Below are 23,791 nucleotides of genomic sequence, written 5' to 3'. Positions count from 1 at the left end.
GGTATGTCGCTTGATGGCACCTGTAGATGGAGAACCTAATATAAAAAGAGCCCTGCTGGATCAGGCCCAAGGCCTATCCAGTGCAGCCTCCTGTTTCACACAGGGGCCCACCAGATGCCTCTGGGGAGCCCACAGGCAAGAGGTGAAGGCATGCATGCCTTCTCTCCTGCTGTTGCTCACCGGCCACTGGTATTTGGAGGCATCTTGCCTCAGAGGCTGACCCACAGCCACCAGACTAGTAGCCCTTGATAGATCTGTCCTCCATGAGTTTGTCTAAGCCCCTTTTTAAAGCCATCCAGGCTAGAGGCCGTCACCACATCCCGTGGCAGAGAGAATTCCATAGAGTGATTATGCGCTGTGTGAAAAAGTCCGTCCTTGTGTCTGTCCTAAATTTCCTGGACTTCAGTTTCATGGGATGGCCCCCAGTTCTAATATGTGAGAGAGGGAGAAAGGTTTCTCTCCATCCACTGTCTCTACTCCATGCATAACTTGATACACCTCTGTCATGTCTCCCCGTAGTCGCCTCTTTTCCAAACTAAAAGCCCCAGATGCTGTAGCCTTGCCTCATAAGGAAGGTGCTCCAGGCCTCTGATCATCTTGGTGGCCCTCTTCTGCACCTTTTCCAGTTCCACAATGTCCTCCTAAAGATACAGTGGCCAGAACTGCATGCAGTACTCCAAGGGTGGCTGCACCATAGATTTGTATGAGGGCATTATAATAATTAGCATCTTTATTTTCAATCCCTTTCCTAATAATCCCTAGCACAGAATTTGCCTTTTTCATAGCTGCCGTGCACTGCGTTGACCCTTTCAACGAGCTGTCCATCACGTCTCCAAGATTAGGTCGGTCACCAACGGCTCAGACCTCATCAGTGTATATGTGAAGTTGGTGTTTTTGCCCCAATGTATGCATTACAGTTTGAAGAGATCCATTTGGAGCGCCTTACAATCTGTTTTGAATTCCACAACCCTAAACAGTTCAGTGTCGGTGGCAAATTTGTCCACTGCTTACCCCAACTTCTAGAACATTGATGCAACTTTTGGTGGTTAAGCACATTCACCAAAGCTTGTCGGTTTCTGGACATACAAAAACTGCTTTAAACAGAGTTAGCCTGATGATCCATCTAGGATGATCCATCTAGCCTAGTATTGTGAACTCTGATGGGCAGCTCATCTCCAGCAGAGATTTCCCCCATCACCCGTTAACAGTATTTTCCCCTCTAACCGGCTGCACCTCTCCCTCACTCCAGGAAACGCAAATTCAGAATCCTTACCGCACGGCCCAGGGTCCTGTCCTATCTTGCTCTAAGCAAAAGGGATTGGAGGGGTGCTCAGTCAGGTTTGATATTGGTCCTTCAGGATGGCATCTTACTCGCCCCTTTCCCCATATTAGCAGGAGGGGAGTCAGACTCGAAAGAGAATTCAGATTGAACAAGGGGCCTTTGGCGTGCTGAACCTGAGCTCTCCTGCTGAGCTTGCAGCCCCTGCTTCAAACACCCAGCTTGGAGATAGGAAGCCGGCGGAATAGGCCATTGATCTGGTGCCTCTCCAGTCCTCTGGCAATGGCCCTCCAGAGCCCTCGGGTGTGGGTCCTTTCAGCCCTGTACTTGGAGAGATTAAGGGATTTGACCCGGGACCCTCTGCATGCAAGGTGTGTGTTCCCTCGTTGAGCTCTGGCTCCGAGAATCGTTTTTATCTGTGCTTTTGCAATCTAGAAACTACGCCGTGGCCAGGCAGCTAAATTTAAAGTGACTCCATCTTTATTTGAACGCTCTGTGTGCGTTGAAACAAGGTTGACGTTACAGATAGCATTACATATTTTTTCTTGTTAGGTTAGCATTACAGCATTAGGCAGTTGTACACGGTTCAAGTTATTATTATTATTTTTTTCTTGCTTTTTTGTTTTGTTTTGACACAAAGTTGTAACTTGTCCAAGTTTTTTTTTTTTTAATTTTACAATAGACACAAGGTGAAAAGAAAATAGAAACTACCCCAAACAACCCACACCAAGGGGGATCTCGCGGCGAGGCGGCTGTCAAATGGTTCATTTTACATTTAAAAGGAAAAAAAATCTGACCCTCATTATCTTCCCCTTATTCCTGAGGAGGAATGGAGCTGTCCCTATCTGCCCAAGAAGCCTAAACATAATGAACCCTGAGCACGTTTTCCTTGACAATAGCGTCCATCTTTTGCTTTACAATTGGAGGAAGGAGAAATGATTTAGGCTTGAGATTTAAAAAAAAAACCCTAAACAAACGTTTTTATTTGCACTGAAAAGTAGAGAGGAAATGCTTCATTAACGCTTGGTTTGAGTCGAGCCCGCAGCAGTCAGAGGGGAGGAAATGGTTCGGTTCAGAGCAGCAAGAGTGACCGAAGCGAAGCGAGAGGTGGCCGTGAGGTTGGGGACCCAACCGGGGATTCGAACCGGTTGTGTAGCGGAGAGTTCACACCTGAAAGGGTGCACAATGCAGAGATACTGTGGCGCTGGCTGGTGGTTCTATCTCGGAAGAAGTCTGGTTAAAGTGTCTAACGGGCTTCCCTGGCAATCTTGAAGAGGGGCCCTATTTTGAAAAGCAAGCTGACTGATCCGAAAAAGCTGGGATGTGGTCTAAGGGCTCTTTCCACCTGCCCTTTTCAGAGGCCTCGGGAAAAGTGATCTGCTTTCCTTCCTCTGCCTTTACTCCCCCCCCCCATATCCCGCTCCTTGGTGGCTTGTGGGTGGAAGTCAGTGGCTGGGGGGTGCCTCTTTTGCTGGCCATGCTGGATAGAGAAAGCCGCAGAGCCCTTTGCCTGTGCACTGCAGCGAGGGGATGAGATCTGCTCTTCCCACTATGCGCCCTTGGCTTGTGCCTTCGCCCACAAAATAGCGCTTCCGGCGGAGGCACCAGATCTGTGCACCGGAAGAACGTGTGGGGAGACCGGATCTGCTTTCTCCTTGGCAATGGAAAAGTCTCTCGTTGCACCTGGATGAACTCTAGGCGTCTCCTGGGACGGGGCAGCTGAGCTCCAGTTTGGGGAAGCGCTCACCGCCTTCCGCATTTTCTGTCTAGAGAAGCGTGTGTCGCACACACCCTGGCCAAACCACATGGATTCCCCCCTGCGTGGACACCGGGGAGGGCTCTGGATGGTGTCAATGGCACCCAGCAAATCCAGAAAGCAACTGAAAGGAGGCAGAAACCTTTTGATGCCTTTTTTGTGGGCGGCGGGGCGGCGAGGGTACGCCAGTCCCAAGGAGAGCTACACAGAGGCCTTGGCACCCTAACGGGATCACTTCTGCCCCCTCGTGTGCTTTCAGGCATCCCCGGGCTCCGTTTGAGGCCTTCTGGGGGGTGGAGAGGGCCGCTAGTTCCTAAGAGTGGAAAGTGACTGAAGGAAAGTTCCGTTTCCACCCGTGCACGCACCTCCTTCTCCCACGGTTGTCTTGGTCAAATCGGTTCTTGGAGTGATTAAATACAACAACCCTGCAACGTCTGTTCGGCCAGAACACCACGCCCCGCGAGAAGCCGATCTCTCTTTCGAAGCTCTTGAGCTCTCTGAAAAACCCAACGGTGGTCTGTTTCCAGCTTCCGAAACACCAAGGAAGGAAGGGGAGGTCCAGATCCCAAAGGCTCTTAGGTAAGAAGGGGCTGAGACCCTGCTCGTTGACCTGCCTTGCCTCCCGGTCCTCTCCGCGGTGGTTCTGTGATTTTCTTTGGGCAGGGAAAGCACCTGAGCCTCGAACGGTCCTGCCCCAGTGATCTGCCTCTCTCTGCAGCAAAGGCTTTCCCTCGACACGTTTCTGTCTCTTGAGAAGGGCTTCCACCGCCCACCACCATCAAGGACTGTAAACATTGAAATTCTTCTCTTTCATTTTTGTTCGAACCTATGATACAGTATTTACACTCTACACAGGGCACAGGGCAAGGACGGGGTGTGTGGGGGTGTGAAACAGTGGATACTGGCACACGTGAGCTTCCTGCGTGCCCCTTGCTGTAACCTGGACCTGTCCTGCTTCTTTGCCAGCCCGATGCAGAAAGCTGTTAATTTAGGGATGACAGAAGGAGCGGCGGCTTTCGTGGGACCCCTTTCTATTGATGCGGAAGGGGCAGGCTTCGGGATTTCACAGAGCTCTTCAGCAGGCACTCCTGTCACTCAAGATGATGAGGGTTTCTGAGTGACTCTGGAAGCTTGCCCTCCTGTGCCAACAGAAGCTGGCTCAAAGGGGCATTATGGGCACGAGGCCTGCGGTAAGCCGAGGACAGAGTGCTGGCAGCCCTAGTGCCTCGATCCGGATCGCCAGTCTGTACCTTTTACAGACGGTCAAGCTAGCTGTGACTTAAAGCTGTTTGAATGGGAAGCTGTCCCAGCTCCAAATAATAAGAGACACTTAAAAACAAACCAACCAGCAACCCCAAAGCAGGAATGGTGGCATTTTTGTGGAATGTGACTGCCTTCCGGGCCCCCGTAAACATTGGGCTCCAATGCACAGACCCTCCTAGCTATTTCTGGGGCCAGTTCCACTGCGTAGGCAGCTGTCTAGGGCGGCAAAACTCAAAGGTCACCCCCTGCACTGGAGAGAGCATGCAGGTTCGAGCTGGCTGTGTGTTTTCAGTATGCCTACCTTCACTCCCGCCCCAGGAGAGAGCAGCCCAGGGTTCTCGGAGTCAGGGCTTCCCCACTGGTGACCCTCTAGATCAGGGATTCTCAACGTTGGGTCCCCAGATGTTATTGGACTTCAACTCCCACAACCCCTACTCATCCCCAGCCAAAGGCCACTGGGCCTGGAGATTATGGGAGTTGAAGTCTGATAACATCTGGGGACCCAACGCTGAGAATCCCTGCTCTAGATGTTGCTGGACTACAACTCCCATCACCCCCTGTGACAATTTGTTGTGGCTGGGGCTGCTGAGAGTTGTGGTTCAGCAACAACTGGAAGGCCACCTGTTAGAAACTCTGAGGCTGGGGATGACGTCTAGGCTAAGGTGGCACAACCTTTTGCTCCCCCAACCCCGCCGCGACAGTGACCGATAGATAAGGACTATGGGAGCTGTGGTCCAGCGTCAGCAGGAGGACCGGGTTTCTGAGGCCCTAGTCTCGGCCAGTAATATCTTTGCAGATATTACTGAACTGCAACTACCATCACCCCAGCCACAATTTATTGCAGCTGGTGATGATGGGAGTTGTAGTGGGGCAACATCTGGAGAGCCACACGTCCCCCCCTGGTGTGGGGGGTAAAAAGATCTTCAGCCAGCCCCGGCTATTGAAGCCTCCATCTTGGCCGCCGGTGGCGTTGCGAATGGCGTTATTCCCAGACCTTGTTGTACAGGAAATAGTTTTCGGCCAGAGTCGTCGGTCAAGCGAATCGCTCCCCTCACAAATCACTTTGCCCCACGGGCCAAATGTTGCACGAGAAGCAAACAGGCAGAGTCCGTTCACCCAAGTCACAGAAACAGTCAAGAATCCACAGCTGCCGGGTGGCGGACGAGACGGAGCCCGAATCGGTGGTTCCGCAGAAGAACTTGGAAAAAAAGGAAAAACGAGAGCGCGGGAAAGGGGGGGAAAGAGAAGCTGAAGAGGCCGAGTGTGGTGAATACCCACAAAGACAGTTCATCACGAACATGACTTCCAGAATGACAGAGAACCGTATCAAAAACTTCCCCTCGATATTGGTAAGTTATACTAATTGTTTCCCCGTTGTTGTTTTTTAAAACATTTGTCACCGGCATGCAATCGTGTGGTTACACTGTGTTTTTTTTTTAAAGTTTTTTTTTTTTAATATATAGATATATATATATTATTTATTTATATAGAGAGTGGTATTATTAAAATTAATGCTTCCCCCCCCCCCATTTTATTCGTTTTGCATTTCTGTTTTTAGTGCCCTGCCCAAAAAAATAAATGTTAAACACCACTAGAGAGAACCGGCCAGCTGCTCCTTACGGACTTTTTTTTTTTTAAAGTTCTACGACTAAAACCGGAAACGGAACAAAAGGAAAAAATAAAAAAACTGGGGGCGGGAGGGTGGGTGGGGGAGAGGGTGTGTGTGTCGAGAGTCTGTCTACACCCGGGCCAGCGCTCCAGTGCCTTTGGCTCACCCGGCTAGTACTCGCTCAAGCTGTGCCACTTGGCCACCTGTTTCTGGGGGCTGTCGCAGACCTCGCGCCAGTGTTCCACGCCGCCCGCCGTGACGCTGTGGGCCCCCAGGATCAGCCGCCCCACCGCCTCGTTCTTGGTGGTGCGGTCGAAGTCGATGACCAGGAACTCGATGCTGACGTCCGGGAGGAGATCCGCGGGGATGTCGTAGATGAAGGACTCGTTGAAGACCGGGTTCAAGGTGCACTTCTTGACGTGGGTCTTCTTCTTGGCGATGCGCTTCCTGCCGTAGTACACGTTCACCTTGACGTAAGGGTCTGCCGGTGGGGGAAGAGGAGAGAAGCCAGACAATAACACAGCCCCACAACCGAGCGGCCAGAGTGTTCCCGCGGGATTCCAGATGGCATAGCCCCTTGGCCACTGTTCCTTGAGACGGGTTCCCCGACGCTGTTGACTACAACTCCCAGCTGCAATGGGGATGGTAGTCAACAACCCCTGGGAAAACCCTGCCATGGGGCGACGCTGCTCCCAAGCACTGCATGCCCCACACTGCCAGGGGCAGGTGACGTGTGGCTGTCCAGCTGGTGCTGAACCACAACCCCCATCACCACCCCCGCCACAATTTGTTACTGCTGGGGATGATGGGAGTTGTAGTTCAGCAACAGCTGGAGGGCCGAGTTTGCCCACTCTTGAATTAGGTCATCTCCTTTTCAAAGGGTCTTGGCTCACGGCCATCGCCCCCATATAAAATCATGCATGGTGTGGAGAAAGTGGAGCGAGAGAAATTCTTCGCCCTCTCCCATCACACTAGAACCAGGGGTCATCCCATGAAATCGATGGCCAGGAAATCTAGGACCAACAAACGGAAGGACTTTTTCACACAGCGCAAAATCAGCTTGTGGAACTCTCTGCCACACAATGTGGTGACGGCCAACCACCTGGACAGCTTTAAGAGGGGTTGGGATCACTTCATGGAGGAGAGGTCTATGAAGGGCTACTAGTCGGAGGGCTATAGGCCACCTCCAGCCTCAGAGGCAGGATGCCTCTGAGTGCCATTTGCAGGGGAGTCACAGCAGGAGAGAGGACATGCCCTCAACTCCTGCCTGTGGGCTTCCAGCGGCATCTGGTGGGCCACTGTGTGAAACAGGATGCTGGACTAGATGGGCTTCCTTGGGCCTGATCCAGCAGGGCTGCTCTGATGTTGTTGTTCTGTGGCTGGACCTTCCACCAATTCTGTGGAAGCAGCCGTTTCTTTTGTCTGTCCCGAGTCCCTGCCTATCAGTTGCTCTAGGCGGCCTCCTGAATTTCAGCATGAGGAGAGAGGGAGGAAAGGTTGTTTCTCTCTCTCTCCACATTGTACAAACTGTGCATCATTTCGTAAGCCTCTAGCTGATTCCGCCTGCGCTCCTGATCTCTGCTATGGAGGCTCGTGCGTCATCGGACAGTATGCAAAAGCAAGTTGCGTCCACGCTGGAGTAAATAGCTTCTACCTGAGAGGCCGGTGATGTCCATCTTCGGCAAGTGTCTTGCTTTCAGCACCACAACGGTCATCCTCTGGGCAACAGGCTGGTAGGACAAGGAGACCTGTAGTTCCCCTCGGCTGATGCATTTCTGAGAAGAGAGAAGAAGAGTTCTCAGGCTCGGAGGCCCTTGGAACAGCAGCCACAAGCAGCAGCTGGGCACTCTTGCAGCAGGCCAGCAGGCTAGCCAGCCCCCCGTAGTCTTCCCCCCCAAAAAAGCGGCCTTTGGGAGGCAGCAGGTAAGGAGAAAAGGCAGACCGCTTCTGAACATGAGAAGCTGCCATCTGCTAAGTCAGGCCCTTGACCCGTCATGCTTACTGTTGTCTGCACTGACTGGCAGTGTCCAGAAGCTCTTTGTCTAAGGCTGGAGAGTCCTGGGATGGGGGTCTTGTGGCCGTGAGCATGATTTGTCCCCTTGGCTAAGCAGGGTCTGCCCTGGTTTGCATTTGGATGGGAGACTACATGTGAGCACCGTCTGCTGTAAGAGAGTCCCCCTAGGATTGGGGCCATCGCTCAGTGGAAGAGCGCCTGCTTTGCATGCAGAAGGTCCCAGGTTCGTTCCCTGGCAGCACCTCCAGGTAAGGCTGGGAGAGATGCTGCCAGTCAGTGTAGGCAATACTGAGCTGGATGGACCAAGGGTCTGACTCAGTAGGAGGCAGCTTCTTGTGCTCTTATGACCTTGATGCAACGTGGTCCCACCTGTCAATCCCCCTCTCCATGACTGGACTCAACCCCATGCAACTGAAATATGTGCATGTTCATACTCTCACCTTCATTGTGTGAAATATCAAAGTTTGCTCTTGGAATTAAGCAGTACACTTCCGCCTGTAGTCATTTTTCTACAATGAGGGACATTAGAAATGGTGGCAGCCTATACGTTCCACTAGATAGTCTGGTTTTTGACTGTAGACTGTCTTTCACTTTACCGCTAAGGAGCCATCCAGCTGCTGAATACCAACCGAGAGGCCTTACAGAATATTAGTCTTGAATAAAAGGTGACTTTAAATCGCATTTAAAGCCCTTTCTCTCTTCTCCCTCATTGTTGGGATAGTTATCCCACCTTTCCTCCAGCGGGCTCAGGGAGGCATCCAAGGCCATCCGAGCAACAAACCCCTCAGAGGTCAGTTAGGCCCAACAGAATCTTTGTGGTGGCTGAGTAGGGATTTGAATCCAAGTCAACCGATTCCTAATCCAGTGCTCTAACCACTGCGCAACACTCTCTCTGGATATTCTCTGCGTTTAATTCTACTGTGAATTTATTTATTTGGCATATTTATATCTCGCCCAAAACTTGCGTCTCTAGGTGGCTTACAATAAAATACAAATTAAAGTAAGGTGGTGCCGTCAAGTTGGTGTCGACTCCTAGTGTCCACAGAGCCCTGTGGTTGTCTTTAGTAGAATATAGGCAGGGTTTACCATGGCCTCCTACCACGCAGTATGAGATGGTGCTTTTCTGCATCTTCCTAGATTGCTGCTGCCCAACAGAGGTGTTTGTTTCTCATAGTCTGGGAAACATACCAGCGGGGATTCGAACCGGCAACCTCTTGCTCCCTAGGCAAGTGACTTCCCCGCTGTGCCATACAAATTACCACCATAGAAAGGCTAAAACGACAACTTAAAATTTAAAACCATGTTAAAAACTATCAGAACAGTATCTCATTAAAAGCCTGGGTCTCACAGGGCCGTCCCTAGGGCAGGGCAACCGGGGCAATTGCCCCGAGCCCTGCTCTGGGCAGCCTGCCCTCCTCTCTCCCCGCAGCCCAACTGGAGCCGATCTTTTGTGTCTGTGTGCAGCTTCAAAGGCTCCCAGGCAAAGCTTCGCCTCTTCTGCCTCTCAGCGGTTTGGTGGGGCTTCCAGAGAGGCCTCCATGCCTGACGCTCAGGAAAGAAACAAGCAAGCAGGCAGGTAGAGTGTCCAGCACCAGAGCTCTCTGCAGACCCTCTGCCCAGCCCAACCTTAGTAATGGAGGTGTGATGTGATTTCCTTTTTGTGTTGATCTCCCCCCTCTTGATTATTTAAGGATCGGCTTGCCACAGGGCTTTGGTACTGAGCAGAGATGTAGGGCAGGGTGGCAGGAATATGTATTTTTAATTGAAGTGGATTGGACAAATGGTTGGTTTTTAATTCCCCCCCCTTTAATTTAAAAATCTCCATCCAAAAAGTCCAATCAGTGGCTTGCTGCATGGCAGAAAATTACAAAATTGGCTGGAATTGAAGCCCTGCCATAGACCATCACTCCAACTTCATATGGAAGAATCTGCCCTTTGCCTTCATAAAAAAGGGTGAAATGCCCCCCTTTCTGCCTCAGCCTTGAGATCACCTGTGCTGGAATGACTTGGCATAGGGCTTTGGTATTGAGCAGAGATGTAGAGGAGAGTGGGGGAGATGTGTATATTTAAATTGAAGTGGATTGGACAAATGGTTGGTTTAAAAAACAACAACCCAACACCATCCAAAAAGTCCTATAAGTGGCTTGTTCAATGGCAGGAAATTACAAAAACCTGGAACAAACGTTTGTTTGCTTGCTTGCTTATGAATGCACTATGCTCGAGCTGATTTGCAACCCAGAAGGTCTGAGAAAAGCATGTGTTGTGCTTTTTTTAATTTTTATTGCTTTAGAAATGCATTGTATGTCCAAGCTGGTTGGACATGTGCAAAAAACTCACTCACACTATTTACACTGTATGTCATCAGTCAGTATGATTCTGTAATGATATGAAATGTCAAGGAGGCCCCGCACATGCTGATTCGCCCCCAGCCCTGCACCCTGCTAGGGACCGCTCTGGTGTCTTTACAGACTTTTAAAAGTTGGGGAGGCTCTTATTTCAGCAGGGAGCACATTCCAAAGCTTCGGGGCAGCAGCAGAGAAGGCCCGTCCCCGAGTAGCCACCAGACGAGCCGGTGGCAACTGCGGACGAACCTCCCCTGATGATCTCAATGTGTGGTGGGGTTCATAGCGAAGAAGACGTTCTCTTAAATACCCCGGGCTTAAGGTATTTATGAATACTTAGATACTGCTTTTCATTTCAACAAATCACTTGCGGAAGCAGCTTACATTAAAAAAATGATTAAGATGGTAGCCTGTCCCAAAGGGGTTCCCAGTCTAAAAAGAACCACAAAGTAGACACCACCTATAGCCACTGGAGGGATGTTGTGCTTGGGGCTGGATAGGGCCAGTTGCTCCCCCCACTGCTTATCCGAAGAAAGCCATCCCTTGAAAAGGTGCCCCTTTTTGCTAGTTTGCAGGGTAGATGGTGAGGGCCTCTTCTACTTGGTAAAACGCCATGCAAATCGACAGTCACTACAAAAATAATAAGGAAAATCCAACAAGCAGAATAGACTTGGCAGGGAAGATAGACAACCCAGAGAGGGGTGTCTTTAACCTGTCAAGCCTCCTGGAGATGCTGCTAGGGGTTTAATGAGGGCCCTTCTGCATGAGTCTGCTAAAGTACTTCAGAGACGAAGTTGCTTCCTACTGAGTCCGACCCTCAGCCCGTCTATCTTGGTGTTTGTCCGCACTGACTGGCAGCAGCTCTCCCAGGTTTCAGGCAGGAGTCTTTCCCAGCCCTACCGGGAGATGCTGCCATGGATTAAACCTGGGTATCGAAGCAGGGGCCCCACCACTGAGCAACGCCCCCCCCAAGGGAATGAGAATTCCTACTTCCAGACTATACTTGGAGAGAACCCAGATTCTCCCCCTTACTGGAATCAGAACCGCTCCCACCCCCCACGTTTTCAGCTGTGGAGCTCGACATCATCGGGGAAATGCAACAATTAGAACTCGGGAGCTGCTTTTGTGTGTGTGTTTGTTTACTTCCTTCAAGCTTTCAGAGTGTCCTGAAATGCTTCTTGGCACTGGCCATCTTGTCCAGAGTCGGCGGGGAAGGACCCAGCTCTCTTGAAAGGAAGCTAATGGAGTGGAAATGAAGCCGAGCATTGCCAAGTGTTACAAAGCCGCTGTGACGCCTCTCAATCGCGGGGCCAGGTTGCCATGGCCGGCACGGTCACCGTGTCCTAGATTCAGTGCCTTCTTTGGGTTGCCTGTGGGCCCTGGCTGCTTTGCGGAATCACAAGCGGAAGGGTTCCGGCCAAGCGTAAACTCAGACAGATGGGAGGACCAAATTTCGCACCCAGCAAATGTTCTGGGGACTAACGGTTCTACTTGGCTTTGTTGGCTCTCCATTATACAACACTGCTCTGCAAGTACCAGCCTCCCTCTTCAGCATAAGATGGCCCTCTTTCTTCCCAACTGGTGTCCCTCTCCTCTGGAACTCCCTGTCACTGGATCACGTGACAGCCCACGTTCTTGATTGATTAAGTTCAAGCATCTCTAAGATTCATCTGTTCACTCTGGGTTAGCCTGATGGGCCCCAGAGATGGCCCGGTTTGGGGTCGCCACCAAATGCAACCGGACCTTCCTCGATCATAACAAATGGAGCTACCATCATCCCCAACCACAATGGACTTTGTGAGGGTGATGAGAGTTGTAGTCGAACAGCCTCTGAGGGCTCATAGGAGCATAGGGAGCTGCCTTTGACCGAGTCAGGCCCTTGGTCCATCTAGCTCAGTACTGTCTACCCAGACTGGCAGCGGCTTCTCCAAGGTTGCAGGCAGGAGTCTCTCTCAGCCCTACCTTGGAGATGCTGCCAGGGAGGGAACTTGGAACCTAGATGCTCTTCCCAGAGCGGCTCCATCCCTTGTGTGGAATACCTTGCAGTGCTCACACTTCTAGTCTCCCATTTAAATGCAACCAGGACAGACCCTGCTTAGCTCAGGGGACAAGTCTTGATGTGTGAGCACTGCAAGAGATTCCCCTCGGGATGATGGAGCCGCTCTGGGAAGAGCAGAAGGTTCCAAGTTCCCTCCCTGGCTTCTCCAAGATAGGGCTGAGAGAGATTCTTGCCTGCAACCTAGGAGAAGCCGCTGCCAGTCTGTGAAGACAATACTGAGCTAGATAGACCAAGGGTCTGACTCAGTATGTGGCAGTTTCCTATGTTCCTAAGTCTAAGGAGAGCGGGTCTTGTGGTAGCAAGCATGACTTGCTGGACAAGATCCCTGCCTGAAGCCTTGGAGAGCTGTTGCCAGTCAGTGTAGACAAAGCTGCGCTAGATAGACCAAGGACCCAATTCAGCAGAAGGCTGAGTCGGATTCCTATGGTCCTAAGGCCGTGTGCCCCTAGAGATGCTGGAACAAAATGAGATTCGCCACCGACTGCTTTTCTCTCCTTGTTTCATCCTTGGTTCCAAATGTTTCCACTGCCTTGCTCCTCTATGATCCCTCTTCTCTTTCTCTCAAATGCTCTTCCTTGGCCTGTTCACCCTTACCAAACCAAAGACCTCTCCCTCTCTTTCCCCAGTCCATAAACCCTTTCCCTTGCTGCACCCAACCGGTGGAACACCCGTCTGCCAGGCACCTGGTCCTCTTCTTCTGCTGTGACATTCAAGTACCTCCTCCTTAAGAAACGTTCGGTGGCGAGGAGATAGGGTCTTGTGTTGCATGCAGAGGGCCCCAGGTTCAATCCGGTGTATTTTAACACCAAGAAAGGAGGCGGTCGCTAGGGTTCCCTCTAACTGGGATTCCCAGATTACGACTCCCATCACCCCCCTGCCAAAGACCATTGCCCATGATGGGAGTTGTAGTCAACAACGTCTGGGAATCTGGTTAGAGGGAAGCTGTTGCTTCAGAAAAGGCATGCCACGCTTCTCTTAGGAGGAAAGACCGCTTCTGCTCAGAGAAGCAGGGATGTGCAAACCAGCTTGGCTTGAGGGTTCGCCCTTCAAAATGGCTGCTGTGAGCCGGGAGAGGGCCGGAATGGCCCGAAAACGGGCCGAACCAGCCCCGTAAAACCCGGGGGGTGGGCGGGGGAAAAGCTTGAGAGATCCCTCCCTGGACCTCAAGGCCTTTGGAGGCCCCCTCTCCCCTGCAAATTAAGCATCATCACGCTTGGACCGGCGGCCACACCACCTGGAACAGACTGAAGAGGATTTGGGGGGCCCCAGGGGCTGTGGAGGCTCTGGACTTCGGTCCGGAAGTCCAGGGGTAAGATCACCTCGGCTTCTGCTTGTTGCCACCCCGGGGTGCATTGTCTAAAAAGGAGGGACCTAACCCTTCTTTTCCCAATGCTTACAGCACCTGGTGGTTTTAGGGGCACTGTAAACAGCAACATTCCACTGTGGATATTCCACAGGGGGACACCAGCACTCCCAAGTCCCATTCTGCGTGCCCAGAAGCTGATAAACATCTAAAAAGCCAAAAGATTGGATGATTCGTACAGGAAAAAGGCCCAGCTTCCGATCTCCCTGAGAAGCGAATTGAACGAGGACAGGAATAGACAACCTTGGCTCTCGAGCGGTTGCTGAACTACAACTCCCATCACTCCCCAGCTGCAGTTCATTGTGGTGGGGGATGATGGGAGTTGTAGTTCAGCAATAGCTGGCGGGCCAAGGTGGCCTGCTCCGGCATGAGATCTTACAACCTTGAGAGACGGAACCTGGAAGAACTTAAATCACCAGGGATGTTCTGTTGGAGGAAGCGGGTCTTCCAGGGGCGGAACCACCACGGGTCAAGGTTCCACCCATCAAGAACCACCACGGGTCAAGGTTCCACCCATCAAGAACCACCACGGGTCAAGGTTCCACCCATCAAGAACCACCACGGGTCAAAGTTCCACCCATCAAGAACCACCACGGGTCAAGGTTCCACCCTTCCAACGGAACGTTTGGGCGCCGCTTTCCTACCTGTATATTCCTTTTGATGATCTCCCGGGTGAGCTGGACTTTCCCGGTGCTCGGGTCCACCCCGGCCAGCGGCACCATGACCTCCCCGATGACGTCGTCCCGAGAGAAGCGGTCGAAGCTCAGCACGAGGAAGTGGAGCACCAGGTCCTGCAGCTGGCTGTAAGGGATCCCATAAAAGGTGAAGGTCTCGTCGAAGACCGGATCCAGGGTCTTGCGGAGGACGCGGGTCTTGACGCGGTGCCTCTTGTCCGGCAGGATTGTCATCTTGATGTAGGGGTCGGAGCCCTGATTCTGCTCGTCCATGACGGGCAAGCCATGGGCCTCCTGGATGGTGACCACTAGAGCCTTCTTCGGGAAGTTGTAGTCCACAGAGAAAGTCAGTGTCCCCAGCATGACATCATCTTCCGGGGACGACGCCGAGGAAGATTTGCTGCCTGCGGGGGTCAAGCTTTGATCCGGACTCAGCTCTTCTCGGTAATCCTCCTTGATGGGCAGCTGGTTGACGCAAGCAGCGGCGTTCACCCCGTTGGGGGTCTTGTCCGTGCCCACCAAGCCGGCTTCCGCAGCATCGACCGAAAGGCTCCCTCGCCCGTCTTGCCTGGCCGCGCCCGTCTTGCCTCGCCGGACCCGTATGATCTTCTTCTTGTTGCTCAGGGTCTCCGGGTAGATGCTGATCCCCTTCAGCATGTGGATGAACTTGTAGGGGGGAGTCTTGTGCTTCTTCTCGGCTTGCTGGTGGCAGCACGTCCACACGAACACGGTCACCGAGACGGACACCACTAAGACGGTGGCGCCGATGAGGCCTGCCACGATGGGGGAGACATCTGTGAAGGGGAAGGGAAGCCGGAGAGGACAAGTCAACCCGTTTGCAGCTGGGAAGCAGGGCAGAGCAGGAGGGGAGCTGATCTTGCAGGGGGAGTGGAGTGTGAACGGACCCCTTGGCTAAGCAGGGCCTGCCTCGGTTTGCATTTGGATGGGTGGCTACATGTGTGGGCACTGTCTGCTGTAAGCTCTTCCCCTTCGAGGACGGGGCTGTAGCTGAGAGGGAGAGCTTCTGCTTTGCATACAGAAGGTCCCAGGTTCGATCCCTGGCAACATCCCCAGGGAGGGCTGGGAAAGACCCCTGCCTCAAGCTCCGGAGAGCTGCTGCCAGCCAGGGCAGACAATCCTGCGCTGGGTGGACCAAGGGTCGGACTCGGTAGGAGGCAGCTTCCGGTATACCTCTCCTCAGGTGGGCTGTCTGAGCTGAACCTTGGAAGTGCCTCCTTTCCTCGATGGGGTTTGCATTGCAAAAGGAATAAGGGACGAATGCAACACTGCCAGCAGTTTGCACGGCTTGGAAGGAAATGCAGAGGCCTGTCATTCTCCTTTCTTAGTTTCACTAATAAGTGCCTGCTTAAGAGATGAGCTGGGCTGTTTCTGTTCTCTGCAGACAAAGTATGCAGCCTGGCAAACAGAACTTGTCCGGGAACTTGCCTAATAGGTCCTGTCCCCATCCCCCCCCCAATCAGTGGGGCCTCTACTTTTGATTTAAAACAAAAACTCCCACCCTGTTAAATAAAAGAGAATCACCACGTTAAAAGCTGCCTCTTTGCCAAGTGAGCAAGGGGTGGGGTGGGTTGCCAAGATATTTTGAATTCCATAGAAACCCCAGGCCTTGAAATTGACATCGGTTAGGAAAGGCAAACACATTTATAGAGTAGTTTGCATAATTGGTACTGCAGTGTGTGTGTGTCATGTTGCACTTTTTGTCTTGTAACTCAGAGGAGCTTTCCTGCGAAAGTAAATATGGAACGGAATGCATAAGTCATAAAACACAAAGGGATGACCTCATCTGTGCTGATGACATCACCCCATTAACTCCCTGCTTCCTGTTTTGGTGGAATGAAAAGCCCAGTGATTCCGAGGCACGGCAGAACAGGCTGTGTTTCTCCGGACGGAGGGCACTGAAAAACAGCACTTATTTTCCCAAGGATTACAGCATGGAGACCTTTCTGGTCACCAATCCAAATCTATTGTGGAAAATTGGGGAGTGTTTAGAATTGGGACGTTGTGACCAGGGATTCCCAAACGTTGCTGGTGACAACTCCCATAATCCCTAGCCAAATTGCAGCTGGGGATGATGGGAGTTGTAGTCAATAACGTGCTGGCCAGCTCTTGCATACTGAGGGATCCCCCCCCCCGTTTTAATTAGCATTTTTTGTGGCAATTGTGGGGGGGGAGTGTGCAAGCTCTTCTCAAAAACGCAAGAGCTGGCCAGCAGGTGGCGCTGTGAAATGGTGCAAGGTTTCCACGTGGGGTGTGGCCGGAGTCTAAGATGACACTAGGACAGGGGTTCCTAACTAGGGTTCCTCCGGATGTTGCTGAACAACTCCTCTCATCATCTCCAGCTACAATTTATTGTGGTTGGGGGTGCTGGGAGTTGTAGTTCAGCAACATCGGGAGGAACCCCGGTTGGGAGCTACTGCACTAGGGGAAAACTAGGAAATAGCCCAGAAGCCTGCAGCACTGTGTGTGTGTGTGTGGGAAGTAAGCTCATGCCTGGAATGTGTGTAAAAGCTTTGACTAGCCCACACTGTGTTGCTGTACAGAAAGATCCTCCCCAGGCTTAGGACTGGCTCAAGGTTGCAGGGGGACATTGCCCTGGTCTGGTGCCCTTAGCTAAGCAGGGTCTGCCCTGGTTGCCTATGAATGGGAGACTAGAAGTGTGAGCACTGGAAGATATTCCCCTTCTTAGGGGATGGAGCCACTCTGGGAAGAGCATCGAGGCTCCAAGTTCCCTCCCTTGCAGCATCTCCACAATAGGGCTGAGAGAGATTCCTGCCTGCAACCTTGGAGAAGCCGCTGCCAGTCTGGGTAGACGATACTGAGCTAGATAGACCAAGGGTCTGACTCAGTATATGGCAGCTTCCTAGGTTCCGAGCTAGCTCTCCATGAATCCCCTCTCCAGTGGCTGTTGAAGGCAATCCTTGAAGTGTTAAAGGCTTAATATTAATATTAAGAGCCAGCGTGGTATAGTGGTTAGAGTGCTGGTCTAGGACCAGGGAGACACGAGTTCAAATCCCCATTCAGCCATGAGACTTACTGGGTGACTCTGGGCCAGTCCCTTCTCTCTCAGCCTCACCTACTTCACAGGGTTGTTGTGAAAGAGAAACTCAAGTATGTAGTACACCGCTCTGGGCTCCTTGGAGGAAGAGCGGGATATAAATGTAAAAATAATAATAATAATGGCAAATATTAGAATACTAGTTGACATGGCCTGATACAGCTGGGAGTTACTAAAGGTTTCTAGTCAGGAGAGCTACATAAAACGACCCGTTGCAGAGAGAGTTGGTCACTGCCTACTGCAGGGACATAGGAAGCTGCCAATCTCCTGAGTCACCCGGTGGGTCCATCTCTGCATGCTCCACAGGTGCCTTCCTCCCTGAGCTACATAGGAAGCTGCCACATCCTGAGTCACGCCCTTGGCCCATCTAGCTCAGTGAAGATGATACTGAGCTAGATGGACCAGTGGTCTGACTCGGTATAACAGAGTGCAACCCCTGCTAACTGGACAAAGAGGCACCTTTTAACGTGGTGATTCTCTTGTATTGAGCAGGGGGAGAGCAACTGGCCCTCTCCACCCCCAGCACAGCATCCCTCCAGTGACTGTGGCTGGTGTCTATCTGATGTTTCTTTTTAGATTGTGAGCCCTTCGGGGACAGGGTTCCATCTTATTTATTTGTTATTTCTCTGTGTAAACCACCCTGAGCCATTTTTGGAAGGGCGGTATAGAAATTAAATAAATAAATAAATAAATAAATAAATAAATATAGAAGACTAATTGCGATTTTAAAACAGATTAAGATAAAATGATTACTTATCTACACAATAATATTAATAATAATAGTACTAAAACTACTAAGAATAAGAAAGATAAAATAGTACTATTTCTGTCATTAAAAAGCGCAAAAAAGATATAAATGATTAAAAGAGCATAATACTGTTTCTATGAAAAGCTGTTTTCTAAGGGAATAGCAGCTCTATCGTATTATAATACAGCCTTACAGTATTAGAGTAGTAATTTTAAACTAGTATAGTTTGATGGTTCTGTAACTTGCTTTTATTATTATGAATCATGCTCTACTGTTCTGTCTTATCCTGGTCTGGGACCATAATAAAGCTGATTGATTGCCTTCAGAGGACGAGTCTACCTCTCCTGTTCTTGTGTGGTAGCCCTTCCGATATTCAAAAGTGGTTCTCGTATCCTACTTCTGGAGACCCAGCATTTCTCCATGAGGCACGAAAGAGGAGAGGGAGAGCGTATGCTATTAATAATTCTCCGCATGCTAGGAGAGGCTGTCCCTTGGAAATGAAGCCTTCCTTTCAAACCCCCATAAGGTCATTCTCTTGGGGATGGATCATGGAGCTTTGGTAGGTTGGGATTCTTAGCATCTGTAATTTTTGAATGGGGATTGTAGCAACAGAATGGTCCTATCCTTTTCTGAGGTTTTCTTTCCTTGTCCCCCAGCAAAAGCTCTTCGGATCTGTGCACAGTTGAACATGGCACTCACATAAGTCAGGTTTTTATTCTTTAAAAGAGCAAGTTTCTAGCCCTCATGCTCGTAAAACAAAAAGTTTCAATGCGGGACACAGTGTGGCTGCAGTTAGTGATCCTACCAGTTTATATGTAGTGATCCTACCAGTTAATTTGTTTTAGCTCTTTACTGTTTTAGTGGTTTGTTTTAACTGTAAACCGCCCTGAGCCATTTTGGAAGGGCGGCATATAAATCAAATAAATAAATACCCAGTCATGGATTCCCTGTATGGCTGGCTATGTCCTCATGGGTTTGTTTGTGTCTAGGAAAGTGGTGTGTGTGTGTGTGTGTGTGTGTGTGTGTTTGTGTGTTGCAAGCGGTATGGACTTGTGGGGGGCATATTATAAGTTCCTGGTTTTTAATGTAGCACTAGGCTGAAATCACAGGAGTTGGGAAACAGGAATAACATAGAGGAGAACTGGTCGCTTATGTAGGTCTTGGCTGTTTTGAGGATGCTTTGAGGATGCAGAGATTCCTGGGTTTAAATTTCTAAGCAGTAAACGCCTGAAATAGGCTGATCACCAAACATATCGACCCCCAACATCCATCCCCCTAACAATACATGAAGGTGCTTTCTACGGAGTCAGACCACTGGCCCATTCAGTTCAGTATTGTCTGCTCTGACAGGCAGTGGCTCTCCAGAGCTTTTTCTCATCAGCTGAAGATTGAACTTGGGACATTCTACATGCCAAACACGGTCAGGCTCATCGGCCGCGCTCATATTGAAATGGCTTGAACAGCATCCTTCGTAGTGAATCGAACTGGGATCACATACTGAGGTTTGTCTAATCCAGGCTGTTTTTTGGTGAATACAGTCGGGGGTGCCTACACTTCTGTCTGTTTCTGATCATTTCCATGCATGCTTGTGCAGGAAGCGTAGATTCTGCTTCCATGCAACTGGTGGTCAGCGCAGAACCGGCCAGTGAGGCTTCAACCAGAACTGAAAAGCTGTGATGATGGGGTCTGGGCGGTTTAACTGAGCAGAGACGTTGCTGTCATGGTTACATTTCTCTTTGGCTTTAGGGCAACGGCAGGACCTGCTGTCTGCCCCAGAGGACTATAAAACGTTGCAGTTGGTGGTAAAAGCCATTCAGAGGGCTTTAATTAACACTTCCGTCTGTCTGCCGTCTGCAGACTTCACTTTAATTCAGAATTGCCTTTGGATGGTGATTTGTATACAAGCCCCAGAGTTTAAAAGACCAAGTGCATGTGGGTTTTGAGCCACTTGCACAGAGAACTTTAATATTATTATTATTATTTATTACTATTATTAATTCAATTTCTATACCGCCCTTCCATAAATGGCTCAGGGCTGTTTACACAGAGAAATAATAAATAAATAAGATAAATAAGATAAGAACAGTCACTGGAGGTCCTGTGCTGGGGGTGGAGAGGGCCAGTTACTCTCCCCCTGCTAAATAAAGAGAATCACCACGGTAAAAGGTGCCTCTTTGCCAAGTTATGAATCGAAGACTGGCAAAGAGAAACTAAAATCCTATTCTTTGGTATGTTGCTTTCGATTTGCAGGTGGGATGCAGGAAAAATAAGAGTGAATTTGTTTTCTTTCCTGTTTCTACAGTCATGCTTTGGCCAGAAACTCTGCTGCAGCCTGGCAAGGGAGGGCTGCCGCCGCCTCGATGCCTTGGTGATGGCCGCTGCAGCTAATTGTGCAGGTCTACATTGAGGCAGTGGGAGTTGAGGGCCAGTTTAAGGCAGTGGATGAATCAGAAGGCAGCTCCCTCGCCTAGATTAGAAACCTCAAACTTTCTGCCGGAGGTTAACACTCCAGGAAAAGTCAGCAATAGAAGGGTGGCGTGGAAGTGCTTTTCTATCTCTGGGTGAAGCTACAAGGGATGTCACTCCAGGTGGGGGCTGTGCCATGCCAAAAAGAGGGGTGGTAAGGAAACAAAGACAGTTCATACACACACACACACAGAGCTGGCTGGGGATGGGGCGCTGCCTGGCCCGGAATAGACATCACGTCATCCGCCTCCCCCCACAGAGCCACCAGTCTGCACCTGCTCCTCCTTCCTCCCCCAGCCTCCCATGAGGAGCGGATCAGGCCAAAGGGCCCCCGCCTCTCTGCCACCATGCCCAGCAGAGCTGGGATCTGCCCCTGGCACTGACCCAGCGAGCTCCCAAGGCTGGGCACGCCCGTGCACAAGTGGTGGGGAGCCGGATCCCGGGGGGAGGGAAAGACAGAAGTGCGGAGCCAGCATGGATAGTGTGTGTGTGTGTGTGTGTGTGGGGAGGGATTAGCAAGGATGATGTGGGGGCAAGCGTGGCCTGGAACGGGAAGCCACCATGGCCCAGGGTTGGGCGAACAGCTGGTGTGAAAGATTCCTATTCCGACGGGTGATTTTCTGGGTAGGGAGCTGGGATACGGGAGCGATGCTGAAGGTGCGGGAGAATCAAGGGGCAGAGATGGAGGAGGACGGAAGGCTTTTGCATGATGGGCAAGTGTGTGGGTGGTGGGGAACGAGGCAGTGTTTTAAACTCTTGTTTTTCATGAGTTCTTAAAGAGTGTGCTTGTGGGGAGGGGGGTAATATTTGGCAAGCCCCGCATTCCCTTTTGCTCCAGCAAGCAGCCTCCAAATATCCTCCTATGGTGGCGGTGGCGGGCGGGGGTGGTGGTGGTGAGATTCGCGCTGTAGATAGGTACTGGTGATGATTGGTGTTTCAATGTGTGGGCATGCTTGTGTATTGGGAGGGGGACTCGCTATAACCTGGCAAGGCCCAGAGATGGACGGGAGATGGTTGCTGCGCGAATCCGATGGTGCCAGGCCTAGTTGTTGTGTTCTGCCAGCAAACGGGATCGAAGAGGGCCGTGCCATGGGCCGATGCCAATGGAAGGAACGGGGGGGTGGGCAAGCCCAGAGTGGGGCTTGGGGCAGGGGAGGGTGCCGGCCGCGACGCCTAGCAAAGGCTGCTGTTTGCGATCCGGAGCGGGCAGGGTGTGTGTGTGTGTGTGTGTGATATGCGGGGGCGGGGGAGCGACGGAGGGAGAGACGGCGTCGAGCAAGGTGGCATTGCGCAGCAGCCTCGCCGGCCGCAACTCACCGAAGCTGGGGCGGACGCTGGCGATCTCTGCCATGGCGGCCCGCGACGGGAGCGGCGGCCTGGTGATCCTTCGGCAGATGCGGCGGCGCCTCTGCTCGTCGGCCCTGAGGATGCTCGGAGCCCAGGGATGCAGCAGCTGACGACTGGTCCTGATGCAGCGCTGGCTCCGCCCACTTCGAACGATCCCCGCGCAGGCCCCGCCTCCTCCGAGCCCCGGCCGAATGGCGAGGCCCCGCGCCGTCGTCCGAACCTGCCCGAGAGTGACTCGGCAAGGCGCGTGGCTTTCTGGCCGGTGGGGGTCGCTTGCGTGCCTGCTCGGGGGTGGGCGGACGGAGGTGCGAGTTGTGGGTGGGTGCGGGAGGTGCACGCGATTATTCTAGCTCAAGGCATTTATTAGAGAGCCTTTGCAACAGGCTTTGCATTGTTTATATTGATCTATAATAATTGCTCGCTCTCTCTGTTTGTAACTATTAGGGCAACCCAAGCTTTCTATCTGTTAAATAAGTGCACCTGTCATTTTCCTCTGTTAGGGTTGCCACTTGGAACTGAAGCTGTTCCTAGGATGTCCCCCCCCACTCCGTCCTCATGAATATTTATCTGGACAGGTGACAAGAACCTGGTGGAAAGGTCTAAACCCATGAAGCCAGTATGGCATTTACTGCACTTTCATTGTTGTCTGTGAGCTGCTGTCAAAAGGTGGAACAAAAGTAAATAATACAGCCACAAACATCTGGTATAACACGCATCTGATGATGTAACTGCTGTAATTGCATATTCTTCCCCTGATTACCCCTTCTTCGTTTCTGTTCCTTTCCTCTGTTGTCTCCCTTGTGTCTGTTTCTGGATTGTAACTCCCTCGGGGCAGGGACCTGCCCTCGCATTCTTTGTAAAGCATGGTGCTTTATGGTACATGAGTGGTTTATAATAAAAATAAGAACAAGTAGGCCGTCATCCATGAAAAGTTCAGCAATTTTGTTCATTTTTAAGAGATACAGCAAGATTCTGTGGTTTTCTTTAGAATGTGTTTCAAAGCTCAAAAGAAGATTGAAAGTGAGTTGCATACTGTCAGGGGCACACTCTGTCCATGTGTGTGTGTGTGTGTGGCCATGCTGCTCCCCACTTTTAATGCCGCTTCCGCATTATACAGAACAAACAGATTTCCCAGTGGTGATGTAATGGAGAAGCTACAGTTCTTGGCTTTCCATATGGGGAATCGCACAATTAAAACCAAGCGTACAGGTACGCAGAGCCTGGGAAAGCTTTTCAGTGCCCTACAAAAGGAACAGAATGTCCTATACTTGCCAATGTTGCTTGTGGAAGGCATCCTCGTAATTAAAAATGTGTTGAGAGTTAGGCTCTCTGCTTTGGCTTGATGGGATTTTGCCCTTAGTAGGGTACAATAAGGGTGTAATCATTGTAATGTGTCTTGAGTCATGGTCTTGGTAGCACTTGGCCCTGGCTTGGGTATGGTGACACACAGGTGTTATTCATCTAAACTTCATCTTGGATTGTACCCAGAGTCACACACTGCCTTATTCTGAGTCAGAACCTTGGTCCATCTAGTTCCTTAATTGCCGGCACTGCTGGCAACAGTTTCCCAAGGCTCCAGGCTCAGGGGTCTTTCCCAGACGTATCTGGAGATCAATTGCTGCCAGCAATTGATCCTGGGATCTTCTTCTCCATTCCAAAGCAAGAGCTCTACAACTGAGCTATGGCTGTTTCCCTTTGGGTTTGGCACTGACCACGTAGATGCCTATTTCTTCTCTACCCTTGTCATTTTGCAGATTTGCACAAATTGCTGTGCAGTCTACTCAGAAGGAAGCCC

The 23,791-nt window shown here is 51.1% G+C and overlaps 1 protein-coding gene and 1 long non-coding RNA gene across 2 annotated transcripts; one reads left to right on the top strand and one right to left on the bottom strand.

The window, feature by feature from the left end:
* Positions 1-1,737: 1,737 nt before the first annotated feature.
* On the bottom strand, positions 1,738-22,201 carry SYT11 (synaptotagmin 11). The gene is made up of 4 exons (XM_053277253.1): positions 21,967-22,201; positions 14,330-15,153; positions 7,559-7,682; positions 1,738-6,388 (listed from the first exon to the last, which is right to left on the bottom strand). Exons 1-4 carry the CDS (start codon positions 21,998-22,000, stop codon positions 6,078-6,080), a joined length of 1,293 nt encoding a protein of 430 aa, XP_053133228.1. The 5' UTR covers positions 22,001-22,201; the 3' UTR covers positions 1,738-6,077.
* Positions 21,013-22,917, top strand: LOC128336934 (uncharacterized). Its single transcript, XR_008312115.1, has 2 exons — positions 21,013-21,273; positions 22,497-22,917. It is a non-coding gene; the product is annotated as an uncharacterized LOC128336934 (long non-coding RNA).
* Positions 22,918-23,791: the final 874 nt, after the last annotated feature.

Source organism: Hemicordylus capensis, chromosome 14, assembly GCF_027244095.1.
Source record: "Hemicordylus capensis ecotype Gifberg chromosome 14, rHemCap1.1.pri, whole genome shotgun sequence".
NCBI classification, from domain to species: domain Eukaryota; kingdom Metazoa; phylum Chordata; class Lepidosauria; order Squamata; family Cordylidae; genus Hemicordylus; species Hemicordylus capensis.
Note: the sequence above shows the minus strand (reverse complement) of the source record. Positions and strands in the feature narration are given on the sequence as shown.

What these genes read in the sequence shown, in the direction of transcription:
- SYT11 (XM_053277253.1), bottom strand. Translation starts at nt 22,000, where the DNA reads ATGGCAGAGATCGCCAGCGTCCGCCCCAGCTTCG. An exon ending in CAGCGTCCGCCCCAGCTTCG is followed by an intron (nt 15,154 to 21,966) that starts GTGAGTTGCGGC and finishes TCCCCTTCACAG; the next exon opens with ATGTCTCCCCCATCGTGGCA. An exon ending in TCATCAAAAGGAATATACAG is followed by an intron (nt 7,683 to 14,329) that starts GTAGGAAAGCGG and finishes CTCTCTTCTCAG; the next exon opens with AAATGCATCAGCCGAGGGGA.